The 14,735-nt window shown below is 44.4% G+C and overlaps 1 protein-coding gene across 1 annotated transcript; it reads left to right on the top strand.

Annotated features, from left to right (window-relative positions):
* The first annotated feature begins 12,935 nt into the window (after positions 1 to 12,935).
* On the top strand, positions 12,936 to 14,030 carry LOC147893576 (trihelix transcription factor GT-4-like). The gene is made up of 2 exons (XM_087386540.1): positions 12,936 to 13,159; positions 13,453 to 14,030. The coding sequence occupies exons 1-2, from the start codon at positions 12,946 to 12,948 to the stop codon at positions 13,695 to 13,697; spliced, it is 459 nt and encodes a 152-aa protein (XP_087242666.1). The 5' UTR covers positions 12,936 to 12,945; the 3' UTR covers positions 13,698 to 14,030.
* The last annotated feature ends 705 nt before the right edge of the window (positions 14,031 to 14,735 follow it).

The raw sequence follows: 14,735 nt of genomic DNA, 5'->3' as shown, positions 1-14,735 counted from the left end.
CTGTCCGACATCATCATAAACAACCCTCCTGTATTTCACAGGTTGCACGGGTTCTTTGTGTACACTATCCTCTTTAAAGATGACATCATTGCTGCGTATAATCTTCCGTTTGACGGGATCCCATAACCTGTACCCCATTTCACCTTCGTCACCGTAACCCATGAAGATGCATCTAAAAGACTTTGGCTCGAGTTTGGTGCGCAGTTCTTTGCGTACATGAGCAAAGCACTCGCAGCCAAACACACGTAAGTGCTTATATGAAGGTGGCTTGCCAGACCACACCTCCTCTGGCACTTTCAGCTCCAAAGCCTTCTTCGGCGACCTGTTAATTAGGTGAACTGCTGTTTGCACGGCTTCTGCCCAAAAGCCATGGGGCAATGCAGCATAAGACAACATACATCGAACTTTCTCCTGAATAGTTCGATTCATCCGCTCACTCACACCATTTTGAGATGCATTATGAGGGGCTGTGAGTTCCTGTTTAATGCCCTTAGCTTCGCATAACTGTACAAAAGCATGTGACACATACTCACCCCCATTATCGGATCTGAGGCATTTCAGCCTGCGTCCTGTCCGATTCTCAACCTGAGTGACTAACTTCTTGAAAGCATCTAAGGCATCGCTCTTATGCTTCAAGAAATAGACCCACACTTTGCGTGTGGCATCATCAATAAAAGTAATGAAATACTTTGCACCCCCTAGTGATAGCTGTGGCATCTCACACAAATCAGTGTGCACTAGATCAAGCGGTGCTCTATTCTGGGGAGTTCTCCTTTTATGAGGAGTCATAGAATGCTTGCCAAATATGCAATGATCACAAGTAGGCAAATCTGAAAATGAAAGAGACGGCAGATAACCCAAACGTGACAGTTCTTGCATTCCTTTAACGAACATGTGTCCCAACCGGCTATGCCACAATGAAACCTTCGGCAGCTCGGTTATGGCAACAACATGATTACCTACACTGGAAACATAAAGAGGGTACAAGGTATCACTCTTATAACCCTCAGCCACTACAACCTGGCCATCAGTAATCACCCATTTGGAATCCCCAAATGTGGTGTGGTAACCACTGTCATCCAACAAGCCAGTGCTAATCAGATTTTTCTTGATTTGCGGCACATGGCGAACACCATCAAGCATAAATATGCGTCCATCAGGGAATACTATCTGTATACTGCCAATCCCTGCAATCTGACATGCATAGTTGTTCCCAAGATGAACAACTCCATGAGTACCTGTGTAGGAAGTAAACCACTCCCTATGCGGCGTAACATGAAAAGAAGCACCTGAATCCAAGAGCCAGGTGTGCATGTCATGGCCATCAATAACCAATGTATGTGCAATTACAGCAGAAGAGCATAAAACATCATGTCTGTCACTGTCACTGTCCTCTGTTGCAACATTCACTGCATCCAAGTCATCTGCCTTGGCCTTGCCTTTGCCTTTGCTTCCACTGCCTGCATCCTTTGTCTCAGCCTTCTTGGCTTTCTGATCCCGTATAAACTTGAAGCACTTAGACTTCACATGTCCCTTCTTGCCACAGTAAAAGCATTCAATATCCTTTTTGCCACGGGAATGACTGCGGGATTTGGACTTGCCAGCCGATCTCCCCTTCTGCTGAGTCCTACCTCTTTCCTGTACCTGCAAAGCATTGGAAGACTTGCTGCCCATATTATTCTTCCTGCTCATCTCCTCCATAAGGAGAGAGCTCTCCACATCAGCATACATAAGAGTGACATTTGAATTTGACAGAGTGGTCTTCAAAGTGTCCCAACTCTCAGGGAGGGTACACAACAAGAAAGTAGCCTTGAACTCCTCATCAAGGTTCAATCCCTGTGCAATAAGCTGTGTAAAGATGGCATTGAACTCACTCAAGTGTGAGGTCATAGCTGTACCTTCCTTCATGCGAAGATCGACAAGCTTCTTCAACCAATAAACCTTACTGGCTGAACTCTTTTGGGCATACAACTCTTCTAGCCTCTGCCATAGACCATAAGAGGTCTTTTCAGCCTGAACATTGAACACAAGAGAATCAGTGAGAGTAAGCATAATAGCAGCCCTTGCAGACAAATCAAGCTCCTCCCACTCATCATCTGCCATCTCAGATGGCTTGACACCCTTCACCCTTATGGGCTTAGAAATCTTCTTTAGCAGAAGTACATTCAAACACTGTTCTGCCCATAATGCATAATTGTGTGCCCCTTCCAATTTCTTTATGTTCAGTATTGAAGATTCACTTCCCCCTGATGCCATATCAGATAAGGAAAGTGCTTGACTCCCTGTAAGTCAAAAAAAAAAAAGACTAAATAAAATTCTGATTTCTCAGAAAACCTGCTCTGTCAAGAGCCAGGAGCACTCACAATAGTGCTGTTTTTACTGTCAAAAAATGTGCAGCAAAACAGAAAATTTTCCCTCAAGTCATTGTACCTTCTGACACACTGTACCGTGCTCAAATAGGCATAAAACAGTAACTACAGAATGCTGCAGCTGTTCCACAAGTGTTTTATCAGTGCATCACCATCTGACGAAGCACAAAACACTGCTGTCCTGGACACTTCTCCCACCTCAGATGAGGTATTGCACTGATTTTATATGCATAAACCACTTGTCATACACTGTTTGGTCCACTGAAAAAGGCTCCAAACACCTCAGCCTGTCACAAACCTGTAACAAAGAATGGGACAAATCCCAAACAATCACCCTACTGCCAAGGGGATAAAAGGCATCTGAAGTTCTCAAACAGTAACTCAAGTGCCCACAAGCAAAATCTGGGCAAAAGCCCCTTGATTTGACACCTGTACCAAGTGAAAAACACCCTCAACACTGAGGTAGCATACAAAATACAGCGCTCTCCTGGCACTTTCACCTGACAATGTAATGCATAAACGGCCCTGTGTACACAGTAACAACACAGATCCCAACGTACAAACACTGAAGAGAAAACCTTTTGAGCACTGTCAACAATGGACAGTTAGGGACCGAGTAAACTCGATGCGCCCTGGCCAAGCGTGGCTCAACTGAGATTTTCAAAGTGTCGTACACAGAATGTGACCTGCAAGAAATGTCACTGAATACACTGCGGAAATAAGACCAATGTGGGCACCCTGGCTCCACACTGCCTCAAGGCATACACTGCATACACTTCCAGGCAAAAGCCCTTTGAAATTGTCACCCGAAAACTGAGATTTGCACTCAGCAAAAGCATAAAAGCCCTCTGCAAAATCAAGGCATTTGACCTCCCGAAACAAAATAACTGTGCAACCACCACACACTGTGGCAATAGTCACCTCAAGCACGAGGGACACGAGTGTACATGCTGTACCTCAAACACAGTTTTAGAACTGAACAAATCCCGGGAATGAAGAGCAGAGTGCTCTCTCTTTTCCTTCTTCCCCAAAACAAAATTTCTGTGCCTGCTGTACCTCCTGTACCTGCGCAGGGTACCTGCTGTACCCTGTACCTGCGAGGGCACGAAATCCAAAAAAAATAATTTCGAACCTGTACGGCCACGTCCGTACGGCTACCTGTACGGCGTCCGTACAGTCGGTACGGATGGCCGTACCTGTCCGTACGACGGGCTGCACGCAGCCGGTACTGCGCGCTGCGCACGCCTGGTAGGCTGTGGCCGCCGGTGTTGTGCGGTGCGCAGCTAGCAGCAGCTAGCTGCTGCTGCAGCTGTGGCTGCGTGCGCGCCTGCTGCGCGTGGCGGGTCGCGCACCTGTTGCGCGTGGCGGGTCGCGCACCTGCTGCACGTGGCGGCGCCCTAGCTTGCTGCTGCTGCGCCCTGGCCAGGCTGCTGCTGCCCTGCTCGCGCGCCGCGTCCTGCTCGCTGCTGAGGGCACGAGGCCCGAGGGGAGAGGTAGAGAGAGGGGTGGACCGGAGAGAGGGGGAGAGGTAGAGGGTGCTCTGATACCAGTTGTGAGGGAAAGAGTGGGGGAGTGGAACGATGAAGACAGAGAGAGAGAGGGAGACACAAGAAGTGTGGGTGTGTCAAAAGTGTTGAGCCACACCACAAACTCATAGAGTTTTATTAGGATTAGGGATTCACCCTATGACTGTCCTAAGACAGTCATAGGTGTCATAATGGCAATGTGCCTTTACCCCAACAGTTATTTCATTTCCAGTTTCTAGTTCTAGTTCTTGCTTCCATATTCCAACATGGTATTAGAGCTAGGTTGATCCCTCTTCTCTCCCCTCAGTCTGCCTCTTCTCAAGTCTCTCCCCCGCTGCAGATCTGCCCCTCTTCTCAGATTTCTCCCTCTTTTTGCCCCGCCATTGCGCGCCAGATCTGTGTTTTTCCGCTCCAGATCTGCGCATCATTTCTGCCAGATCTGCGCAGTTCAGCCACAGATTTCATTTCCAGTTTCTAGTTCTAGTTCTTGCTTCCATATTCCAACACTTACAACCTTGTGGCAATTCTAATTTATAGGCTACCTTGCCTATTCTTTTTAGAATTAACCATGGCCCACAATATCGAGGTGATAACTTACTTTGAGAAAAACTTTTTCTCCTTCCTTAAATTCTCTAGCGGATTGGTTTTCATCCGCATACGCCTTAGCTCTATCCATAGCTTGGCAGATGTTAGCTCTCGTAAGTGCTAGCATCTCCCGCATCTGAACCACAAAGTTCGCGGCACTAAGCACTTTCTGAGGTATTTCAACTATAGTTGGACTCGCTGGTCTATAACCATAGTTCAGCTCAAACGGATTGAACCTTGTAGAGGAATGTTTTCTATCATTGTAGGCAAATTCTAACAATGGCAACCACTTGTCCCATGTATGTTGCCTCAATGACACATATGCTCTAAGCATATCCTCTAAAATTTGGTTGATTCTTTTCGTCTGACCATCCGTTTCTGGATGATCCCCACTACTCATTCCCAACTCAGTCCTTAGTGTCTCAAACACCGCAGTCCAAAAATGACCGGTAAATTTGACATCCCTGTCTAACACTATGGATTTAGGTAATCCATGCAAATGAAATATATGTTTAATAAACAAATCCGCCACTTGCAGGGCACTAACAAACTCTCTAGTTGGAATGAAGTGAGCCATCTTGGTAAGACGATCAACCACCACAAGGATATAATCATATCCACCTTGTGTCGTAGGCAGACCTACAATAAAGTCCATGGAAATGCTCTCCCACCTATCTAGTGGTATTTCCAAGGGTTGTAAAAGTCTGGGTGGCTTCACCCGCTCTGCCTTCCTTACTTGACACGAAAAACAACATGTCACATATTCATGAATATGCTTTTTCATCTTTGGCCAAAAGAAATCTCGTCTCACGAGATCATATGTCTTCTCGACTCCTGGATGTCCCGCACATGGGCTATCATGGCACTGTTGAATGACTCTCTGCCTGAGATCATTCTGATTAGGTACTACTAGCTTGCCATTTCTTTTCAGCATACCATCCCTTATGGCATATCTTGCATAAGTTTGGCCTTTTCTGGATGCCAGGTCATCCTTTTCCTGAGGTTTCAACACATGAGCCTTAGGCCAAAGGCTCTGGACGACGAACTCGTCCACCTTTTGAGTTTCTCTAATCTCGGTCATTAGAGCACTCTCTAATACCGTGAAACTCATATTATGCATAATGCGTGACAACGCATCAGCAACTTTATTATCCTTCCCTCTTCGGTACCGAATCGTCAAGTTAAACTCCTGCATGAGTTCTGCCCACCTAGCTTGGCGGCCTCTCAAGTCAGGTTGTTTAAAAAAATGTTTCAGAGTATCATGATCAACATTAACATAAAACTCTGACCCATGCAAATAATGTCTCCATGTTTTCAGAGCATGGACAACAGCATACAACTCTTATTCATGAGTTGGCCAATTTCGTTGAGAGGGAGAAAGCTTCTTGCTTTCAAAGGCCACTGGCCTTCCCTCTTGGAGGAGAACTGCTCCTACCGCAATGCCACTTGCATCGGTTTCAAGGAACTATTTTTAACACCGGTCCTGAGACCACAGCTTGTTTTATGGTGTTAAAACTTTCATGTTGATTCAGTCCCTATATAAAAGGTACTTTATCTGAGGTCAGATCAGTCAATGGCGATACTATTTCGGAATATCCTTTGATATGCCTTCGATAAAATTGGACAAATCCCAAGAATAATCGCAAAGCGGTCAAACTCTGAGGGATTGGCCAAGTCAGTATCGTAGCCACTTTCTTTGGATCCATTTCTACCTCCTCAGGAGTAATTATGAATCCTAAATATTCAAGTCTTACCATACACATTATAGTTTTCTTTTTATTTACATAAAGACTGGCTTTCCTCAAAGTACTGAACACTATTCTTAAGTGTTCATGATGCTCAGCAATACTTTTACTGAATATTGTCAATAAAGTGTACTATAAACTTTTCGATATACGGACGTAGTAAATCGTTCATAAGCATGACGAATGTACCTGGAGCATTGGTAAGTCCAAAGGGCATTACCAAAAACTCATAATGTCCAAACCTGCTTCTAAAAGCGATTTTATGCACATGCTCGGCTCTAATACGGATCTGATGGTAGCCACATTTAAGATCTATCGTACTGAAAATTACGGCCCCATGTAATGCATCTAGCAAATCATCGATCCGAGCCATCGAATACCTGTGCTTAATAGTGATATTATTCAATGCTCTGTAATCTATACAGAGGCGAAAAGTATCATCTTTCTTCTTCTTTAATATCACTGGCGAAGCAAAAGGTGAGAAACTTGGTTGAATCTGCCCCAACTTGAGGTATTCTTCCAGTTGTCTTCGCACCTCCGTCTCTTCAGTAAAACTCAACTTATAGGGAGGTCTATTTACAGGTTCTGCCCCCGGAATTAGTTCAATCTTATGCTGAACATTCTGCTCTGGAGGTAACCCATAAGGTAGCTCATGCCTAAAACAATTAGAGAACTCCTCTGCTATTTGATCAGCCAGCTTGGCCATCTCTCCATTTTGAGCAACATCAGTGCTAGCCGAAGAATCATCAATCGGCTCTACCGATGCTGTACAAAGAAACAAAAACTCTTCTTGAGCTTTTCGAATTTCCATTACGGAAACCAACGGTCCTTGAGGTATATCTTTTTCACCTCATAAGACATACAGCACATCATTCATCTTGAATTGATAAATATGCTTTTTCCAATCTATGGCTGGATTCTTCCTAGAATGCTAAGCCTTACCCAGGGCTATGTCTGCATGAGCAAGCTTAGTCATTTCAAAATCAAGCTTCTCAGCATAGTCATGAATTCGAAGCTCCAACTGGGTAACCCTTTGGTCCCATACTTCAGTTGAACTTCCATCTGCCATTCTGACTGTATATGCATAGTCAGATGGACTAGTCTTTAGTTTCAGCCTCTTTACAAGCTTGGAGTTAATTACATTGTGCGTTGATGCTGAGTCAAACAACACAATGACATCATGATTAGCTACTTGGCCTTTCATCTTAATTAACTCCGTATCATTAAAGGCTGTATACCCCGTTGCTGCGGGCTTTGACAGGATATTATCAGGTGCACTAGTTACTAACTTAGCAACAGACACACATAACAAAACAAGTACTGACCTTTGAGAAGATCCCGCTAGCTGAATCTGCATCTGTTCTGCTTTGGGACTTCCCTCCATTTTCACGTCGCATTCTGAGACCACCATCTCAGCCATCCAACGATCCTTGTTTCGTGGACAATCTTTCCACTAATGAGGCTGAAGGCCTCTAAAACACAAGCCTTCTCTCCTCGCTTTTTCCCTTTGCTCTGGGTTCAAAGAAGACTTCGACCAAGCCCGGGCTGCCATTGGTGTTACTTTTCTTTTCATTCCAATGGTGGTACTTGATTTAGGAGTCTTAACTGGTTTCGCTTGCTTGGCTTGACCACTAGGCTGCAAGGCACTCCCTTTGCTAATCCACTTCTTCTTAAACCCAATTTTCTTCGGGTACCCATACTGAGTCCCAACCTGCACAAACCCACTTGGTCTGTTTCCTTTTGCATCCTCATAGTTCAGGGCTATTGTAATTGCTTCATCTAGCGTGTTCGCATACTTAGTCCGAACTTCCATCTTTATCTGATCATTCAATCCAAAGATAAAATCTTTTACTTGGATTGACTGAGGTAGAGATTCATCAACCTTCATTACACTTTCTCCTAACTTATCAGTGTATTCCGCCACTGATAAATTTCTTTGACGAAGGTTTTGATATTGATTCCAAGCTCGGGATGCTTCGTCAGGAGGTAAGAAGTGTTTTCTAAATCTTTAAACCCCTCCCAAGTAGTGGATGCTACTCCATCTTTCTGCTGTTTTATCCACCACCTATCCGCTGCCTCATTAAACATATGGGTGGCCTCGCGGATTTTCTTCATATCATTCCTGATTTCACAAATGGCGAAGGCCTCGTCCCATTTGTGTAACCAGGTCTCAATGATATCGGAACTATGGTCAGACATCCGACCAGAATACTTTTCTGGCCTATAATTGGCAATATTAGGCACCTTAGCCCTCCTAGGCTCGACCGTATGAACATTGGACTCCGGTTCCATTGGAGATTTACCTTTCTCTTCACGGGATGGTCTAGCCGACATACTATGTACCATTTTCCTGAGCTCAGATTGCCCTACATTTGCTTGTAACTGCTGCGCTAAAATCTGTTGCAAGGCATCCTCTAACATTGCAATTTTGCCAGATAGTGTATGACCTGCTGGGCGTGACACCTGCGGGGTCGGCCGGACTCCCGACTCTACGGGATCCACCCTAGAAGAAGCTTCTTCTACTTCCATTTAGGTCGATGGGTGTTTTTTTTTGTTGAATAAATAATAAAACACCGCTTGAAACTGTATTTACAAATCAAAAGTCCAACTTCCAAATTTACAGCTAACCAGGCATATATCACACTGTAACCAAACCCACTTTTCCCTATGCTAGGGAAACTCCTGCAATCTGAATTAACTTAAACACGAAGGCAAATAAACTTAGAAGGCATAGAGAACTCCCTGGTCATTCATGTAGCATAGAGAGATCAAGTTGTTCCTGTATTTGAACCAGATGAATATTCCTGTTGTGGCTCAGTTACACCCTCGTTGGAGACCCAAAACACCCCAGCTGTCACTTCAACAGTTATCGTCTGTTATCTGCATAGTACTTGTTGATAGCCGAAATCTCCAAATAACAAAATGTCACAAGCAAGTCTCGTGACCACACAGTAGCTCTCTGCAGGTAGTCGTAACTCCAGTAACCTCGCCTTCAAATGAAGAGAGCCCTATGCATGAAGGCAGCAGCCAGCCCAATTCAAAAATATGCAGCTTTTCCACATCTAGTGCATATCAGCAGTCACGACTGATTTTACGCATGGTAGAATGCGTCATCTTTCTCATTCCAAAGTGATCAATTCGATGACGAAGAGGACTGATCTACGTGGCTATTTTACTCACGGACTTCGCACCGCAATCGACCCACGATACGAACGCCAGCCAATCATATGATGTTCCGCTCCAGCCTTTGGTGTTAACCAAAGTTCCAACAGCTTGTCACAACGCCAACCAATCAGGCTGTGTGCAATAACTGCCCCTTCGCGATGCCAAGAAGTCAGAAGTCAATAAACCGTGACCAACGCGTGTGCCACCCTGATGTTCCACGCAGCTCCAACATTGACGAGCTATTGCTGAAACCAGAGCGACCCGTAAACTAGTGTGTGCGTCAGTCTCTTTTTTTTTTTTTAAATTAAAAATTCCGTAAGACAGAATTCCCCGCTCCTGGTGGAGTCACGCTAAGGCTTGACTAAAATCGGATTAAAATTCCGACGCGTCGCCAATCGTTCCCTTAGATTGTCACGCTGATGAGTCCTCGATCCAACCCAATCACGAACGCTCTGATACCAAATATTAAATGCAAACTTGTGCACAGGCACACAGAATCACCTCCCAGCTGATCTCGGTGGTAGTAGTAAGCTCTCTCTTGTTCCCAATCGTTACGTTGAAGCTCTTGCTTACTTAATTTCCACCAAGCCCCAAAATTCCCTAGATGGATCTAGTATGCCACATGTCTTCATTTTAGGGTCCCTCCTCAATGCATCATTTACCCCTCTCTTGGGATATCATTAAAACCATTTGCCCCTTGGCACATTTCATGCATTTAGGTCCCTTAGCCTTAGATCCACCTAGTCTAGTGCCATGTCACCCTCACCAAGGACCTTGACCTTGATTCCTTTTTGATCATTTACATGAAGCCCAAACAAATATAATACAAACATTGATCCTTTAAAGGAAAATGCCGACTGACCCTTTCGAGGTCATGTTACCTCGACTTGAGCGTAACATTTGAGGTCGAGGAACGCCAAAGGGAGGACCGGATGACCACAACAATCTGTGGGTGTGCTGCAAGCTCAAGGCTGCTTCACATCGAGCTTGGTGACACTTGGAGACTTGAGCGTGACTTGGGCAAAGACTAGCCCATAGCGAGATGAGGGCGACTTTGCTATTCGGGATTAGCTCTAGGCTGCCAGAGCGAACGCAAGATGCTTCTCGAGGTCGCGGGTCGCGTGCGAAGGAGCTAGGCCACGGGCCTGAGATGACGCCCGCACTTAGAGAGCAGCCCGGCTGTTGTCGTCCGTATGGCGGCCACAACTTGTACGGTTGTGGCGATGACTATCGTGAAGGGGTCGCAGACTTACAACGCCCCTTTCAGGGGTGCGCAGGGTCTTGAGCCGGAGCAAGAGCTTACGTGGGTGGCGAAGGGGAGAGGGGGGGGGGGCATTGGTGTCATCGTATTTGGAGGAATGCCTTCATTGGCAGGCTAGCACAGTGAAGCAAGGATTTGGTCTCTAAACCCAATAATCCACTATTATGTTTGAATGTGTCCATTCTTGAAGGTGAAAATTAAAACTTTCACCTCAAGAACCATGTGTTTTCTTCAAATAGACATGGAAGTTATTTTGGTTCCAAGGTGTAGGAGACAGTTCCAACGCAAGTTTCCAAACACCTATGTGGCCTGTAGTACAGGTGGCCCAACTTAGGGAGAGGTAAGAGACAACTGAAAGGATAGACACGCATTCACACGGCATCGACCATCTTTCCTATATTTCAGGAAATAAAGTTACACATGACTTACCTATTATACAAGTATGGCTTTCAAACTTGGGAGTAGAGGGCCTTTGTCTTTTACTGAACACGAGAGAGAGAGAGAGAGAGAGAGAGAGCAGAGTAGGAGCAGGCCCCTTTAGAGAGAGAGAAAGAAAGAAAGAAATATTAACGTCTTCAGAAGCCCTCACGGGACTATGAGACAAAGCACACACATCAAAAAGGGTAAACACCAAACACCAATTATAGACTGAGAGTCTCTTGGGAGTGCATATACCACTTCCAGAGTTGTTATAGAAAAGCTACATTATACTAGGTGAGATAGTCAGCCTGTATTATATCAGTTTAAGACTGAGAGTCCTTGGGTTTGGATCTAAAATCTTTGATAAGTGCATTTTCCATCTCTGTAGACAGCCCATTTCCCTTCTTTGCGAGCGTCCTTCACTTTGTTCAATTCTATGGACTTCATCTTGAGCTGAATCGGGGTGAGCTCCTCTGATATCCATACCTTGGTGCCTCTCAACTTATTTGTTTGCATGAGAATCTTGATTCTTGCTTTCCGGTCATTGAGTACCACTTTAGCTTGTGTCCCAATAAGAGCCACAATGGTTATATGACTTATCTTGATTTTTTCTGCTAGGCTCCCTTCATGCCAATCTTCCAATGTGTAGACATCAAGCATTAGCCGCCCTTTTTTCTTGTTCTTGTACCTCTCCATATACTTCACTTTTGTTGATTTTGTTGTCCATTGTTGCTGAGATTTCCTCTTTGATCAATTTGACCTCATCGGTAAACATGTCATGGACTTTGGGTACCAACTGTGGTGCAGATGCTGCTTCCCTGTGCATATGTAGTATTTCCTGTATGATGTCTTGTTTGCCATTGTTCTCCATTTCCTTCACTTTCTTCCCGAGAGCTGCAACCATAAGTCTAAGATCCCTTACTTCCTGCTGTAGAAAATATATCTGCTCTTGTGGGTCTGAGCTAACCCTCTGCTTGTAATGCAATGTGTATGGGCTGGGTGTTGCTGCGATGTCGGAGTAGGAGGGTTTACTGATAGGGGTTGAAACAAAGGTCTTCACCTTTGGGGGCACCATGATGGCTGTGAATAACTGGGGACCCTCTCGCTATCTCTAACACCCCAGACTGAGCCCAGGGCTCAGCTCAGCCTGGGGGCTGAGGATGGGTTGCTCTTGTACCTCTCTTAAGCTAATGCTGTGACCTGGATTCGTCGAGATTGGCTGCTGCTGCTGACACTTCCGCCGCCGCGAGCTGGTTCTGGGGGCCGCCCCTTGCTGGTGTACTGCTGCTGTGTGTGCTGCTGTGACTACAGCAGCTCCGCTAGGCGGGAGCGGGAAAGGAGACGGGAGGAGCTAGGCGGGAGGCGCAAGCGGAGACGGATGGAGCGGGAGGAGGGAGCGGGAGCAGGCCCCTTTTTTCAGTGTTCAATTCCATCTTTTGGAAAGCAGTCAATTCCATCTTTTGGTCCACAGGCTCTTCTTCTCCTCGAGAAGCATAAGCTCAAAACAACCATTCCCATGCACAACTTTTCATGAAAATTTATAGTTATTTGTATTGACATGCCACTCCCTGTGTTTGGTACCAATTTTTATTTTCAAGTCTGAAGCCTGAAAAAGTGTCTTAAAACCTGCTTATGACCTTACAAACCTTACGTGTGTTTTTTGTGCTTCATATTAAGCAAAGACTGACTATGGACGTAATGGTGGGTGACTGATTTCTTTTGTTGCACTGATATTCAAGGCATGCCCGTTTTTTAAAAAAAATTATGAGAATTTGTTCGATGGCGGCTACCAAATTTTCAACTGATGTATTTCCTCCAGGGAACTAATCTTTTTGGAGATCTGACAAAAGTTTATTACAGGTGGAGAACGACACATGTCACAGGAAGGAAAGGTAATAGTTGTTAAGTATGGTGACTCTGTCAGAAGAATTGGCATTGATGCGACCGATGAAGCTATAAAAGAGTCCATTAGGGCTGCTTTTGGACTTCGTACAAAGCGGGCATTCTGGTTGGAGGATGAAGATGGAATTGTACGAAGCCTAGATCGTGAAATGCCTGTAGGGGCTTACATCCTTCATTTGGATGAAGGTATAGAAGTGGATGAGATGTCCTTCAATTTTTTTGTCGACAAATGGCAGTCAGTCGTTTGATCTAAGGTCCACTGATAGCACCTGTTTTTGTAGCTTGAATGAGGGTCAGTTCTGCATTCGAAAGTTATTGCCAAGTATTATATCAAGGAGAGCAGTTGGCAGCCACTAGTTTTTACTGTTAGAAATTACACATGCAGTTGGCATATTGTTGGAATATTCGTGTTTCTTTATTGCAAGGTCATGATGATTGCCTGTACAAAGATCATATTGAACCAAATTTTTTATCTTCAGGGGTGACGATCAAGGTGTGCTTACATGATGAGGGTGGCCGTTTGATCGATGCGACTGAGGAGAGGACATTTTACACAGAAGATGACTTCCGAGATTTTCTAAGACGAAGGGGCTGGCTCGGTCTTCGGGAAGTTGGTGGTTTCAGGGATGTTGATTCTGTGGATGAACTTCATCCCTTGTGTGTCTACCAAAGATCCTTGCCATATAATGACTCAACTGCCCCTTCAAGTCATGGAGAGTGTTAGTCCTTGCTGTTATGCAGAAAAAAGCAAGATTTAGCAAGGTGGTTGGAGAGTACTGTACAATATAAAATTTAAACGCTTTCAGTAAAATATAACATTCACCAATTTCTGCAGGCATTGCAAACAGTAGTGCTGATGAAAGTAGCCATCTAAAATCCTTCAAAAGATTAGACTAGTTACACCAGTTGTGTGTCTATCTAGATGGGTTGACATATTTGCGGTGGGCTGCTTCTTCCCAAGTACCGATGCCTTGGAAGAGTTTTTGTGACAGCTTGAACGTATCTATGCGGATCTCGAATTGTTTCTCCTTTTTCCTTTACCACAGTGCACGATTGTTTAAATGCCCAACTTTGTGAGTTCTATTGTTGTAAATTCTTGTTATTTGCAAGGTCTCCATCAATCATATAAGTATACTGACAAAGAACAATCAATTTACACAATGTGCATGCATGCACAAATCATGCATCATATTTACAGTTGAGGAAAATCAATTTCATAAAATGTTTGCACAATTATGTTTCATATGTAAACACAATTCACTTCACACATATTGGGATGTAGGCTTCAACATACTTTACAAATGGACATTACCTACAAATGGACATTACCCAAATTGCAAACATAAATCATGTAATGCAGTCTGTTTCTTCTGTGGATGTGAATAGCAAGATTGAAAGATACATCTTCAAACAACTTGTCATACTGTTGTATATGTGCCTTTGCACCTATGCTTCAACTTATACATGTATGCATCAAAGCATGTCCATGCAAACACTTGTGCATATGTGTGCAAAAATACTCCTACTTGTGCCTATTTTGCATGCCCAAATGAATGAAACACATGCTAACACTCATATTCACAAGCTTATGCACATACTCATAAGTGAGGAACAATTGGAGGAATGCAATGAGGATGGAGATGAGAAGGTAGTGGACTCTGTTTAAGGGGTATAGAATTATACAACGAACTTCACTTATAAATGATAAGGAATACAATTGTGAAATTTTCCTTAATATGAGACACTCAAAATGTGTTGGAAG

The sequence above is a fragment of the Dipteris shenzhenensis genome, chromosome 15 (assembly GCF_047967505.1).
Source record: "Dipteris shenzhenensis isolate YYH24624 ecotype China chromosome 15, Dip_SZ_1.0, whole genome shotgun sequence".
NCBI lineage: Eukaryota > Viridiplantae > Streptophyta > Polypodiopsida > Gleicheniales > Dipteridaceae > Dipteris > Dipteris shenzhenensis.
This window is presented reverse-complemented; position numbering and strand designations above follow the sequence as displayed.

Excerpts from the sequence above, each read along its gene's own strand:
- LOC147893576 (XM_087386540.1), top strand. The coding sequence starts at position 12,946 with ATGTCACAGGAAGGAAAGGTAATAGTTGTTAAGTATGGTGACTCTGTC. Across the intron at positions 13,160-13,452 it reads CATCCTTCATTTGGATGAAG|GGGTGACGATCAAGGTGTGC; the intron begins GTATAGAAGTGG and ends TTTTATCTTCAG.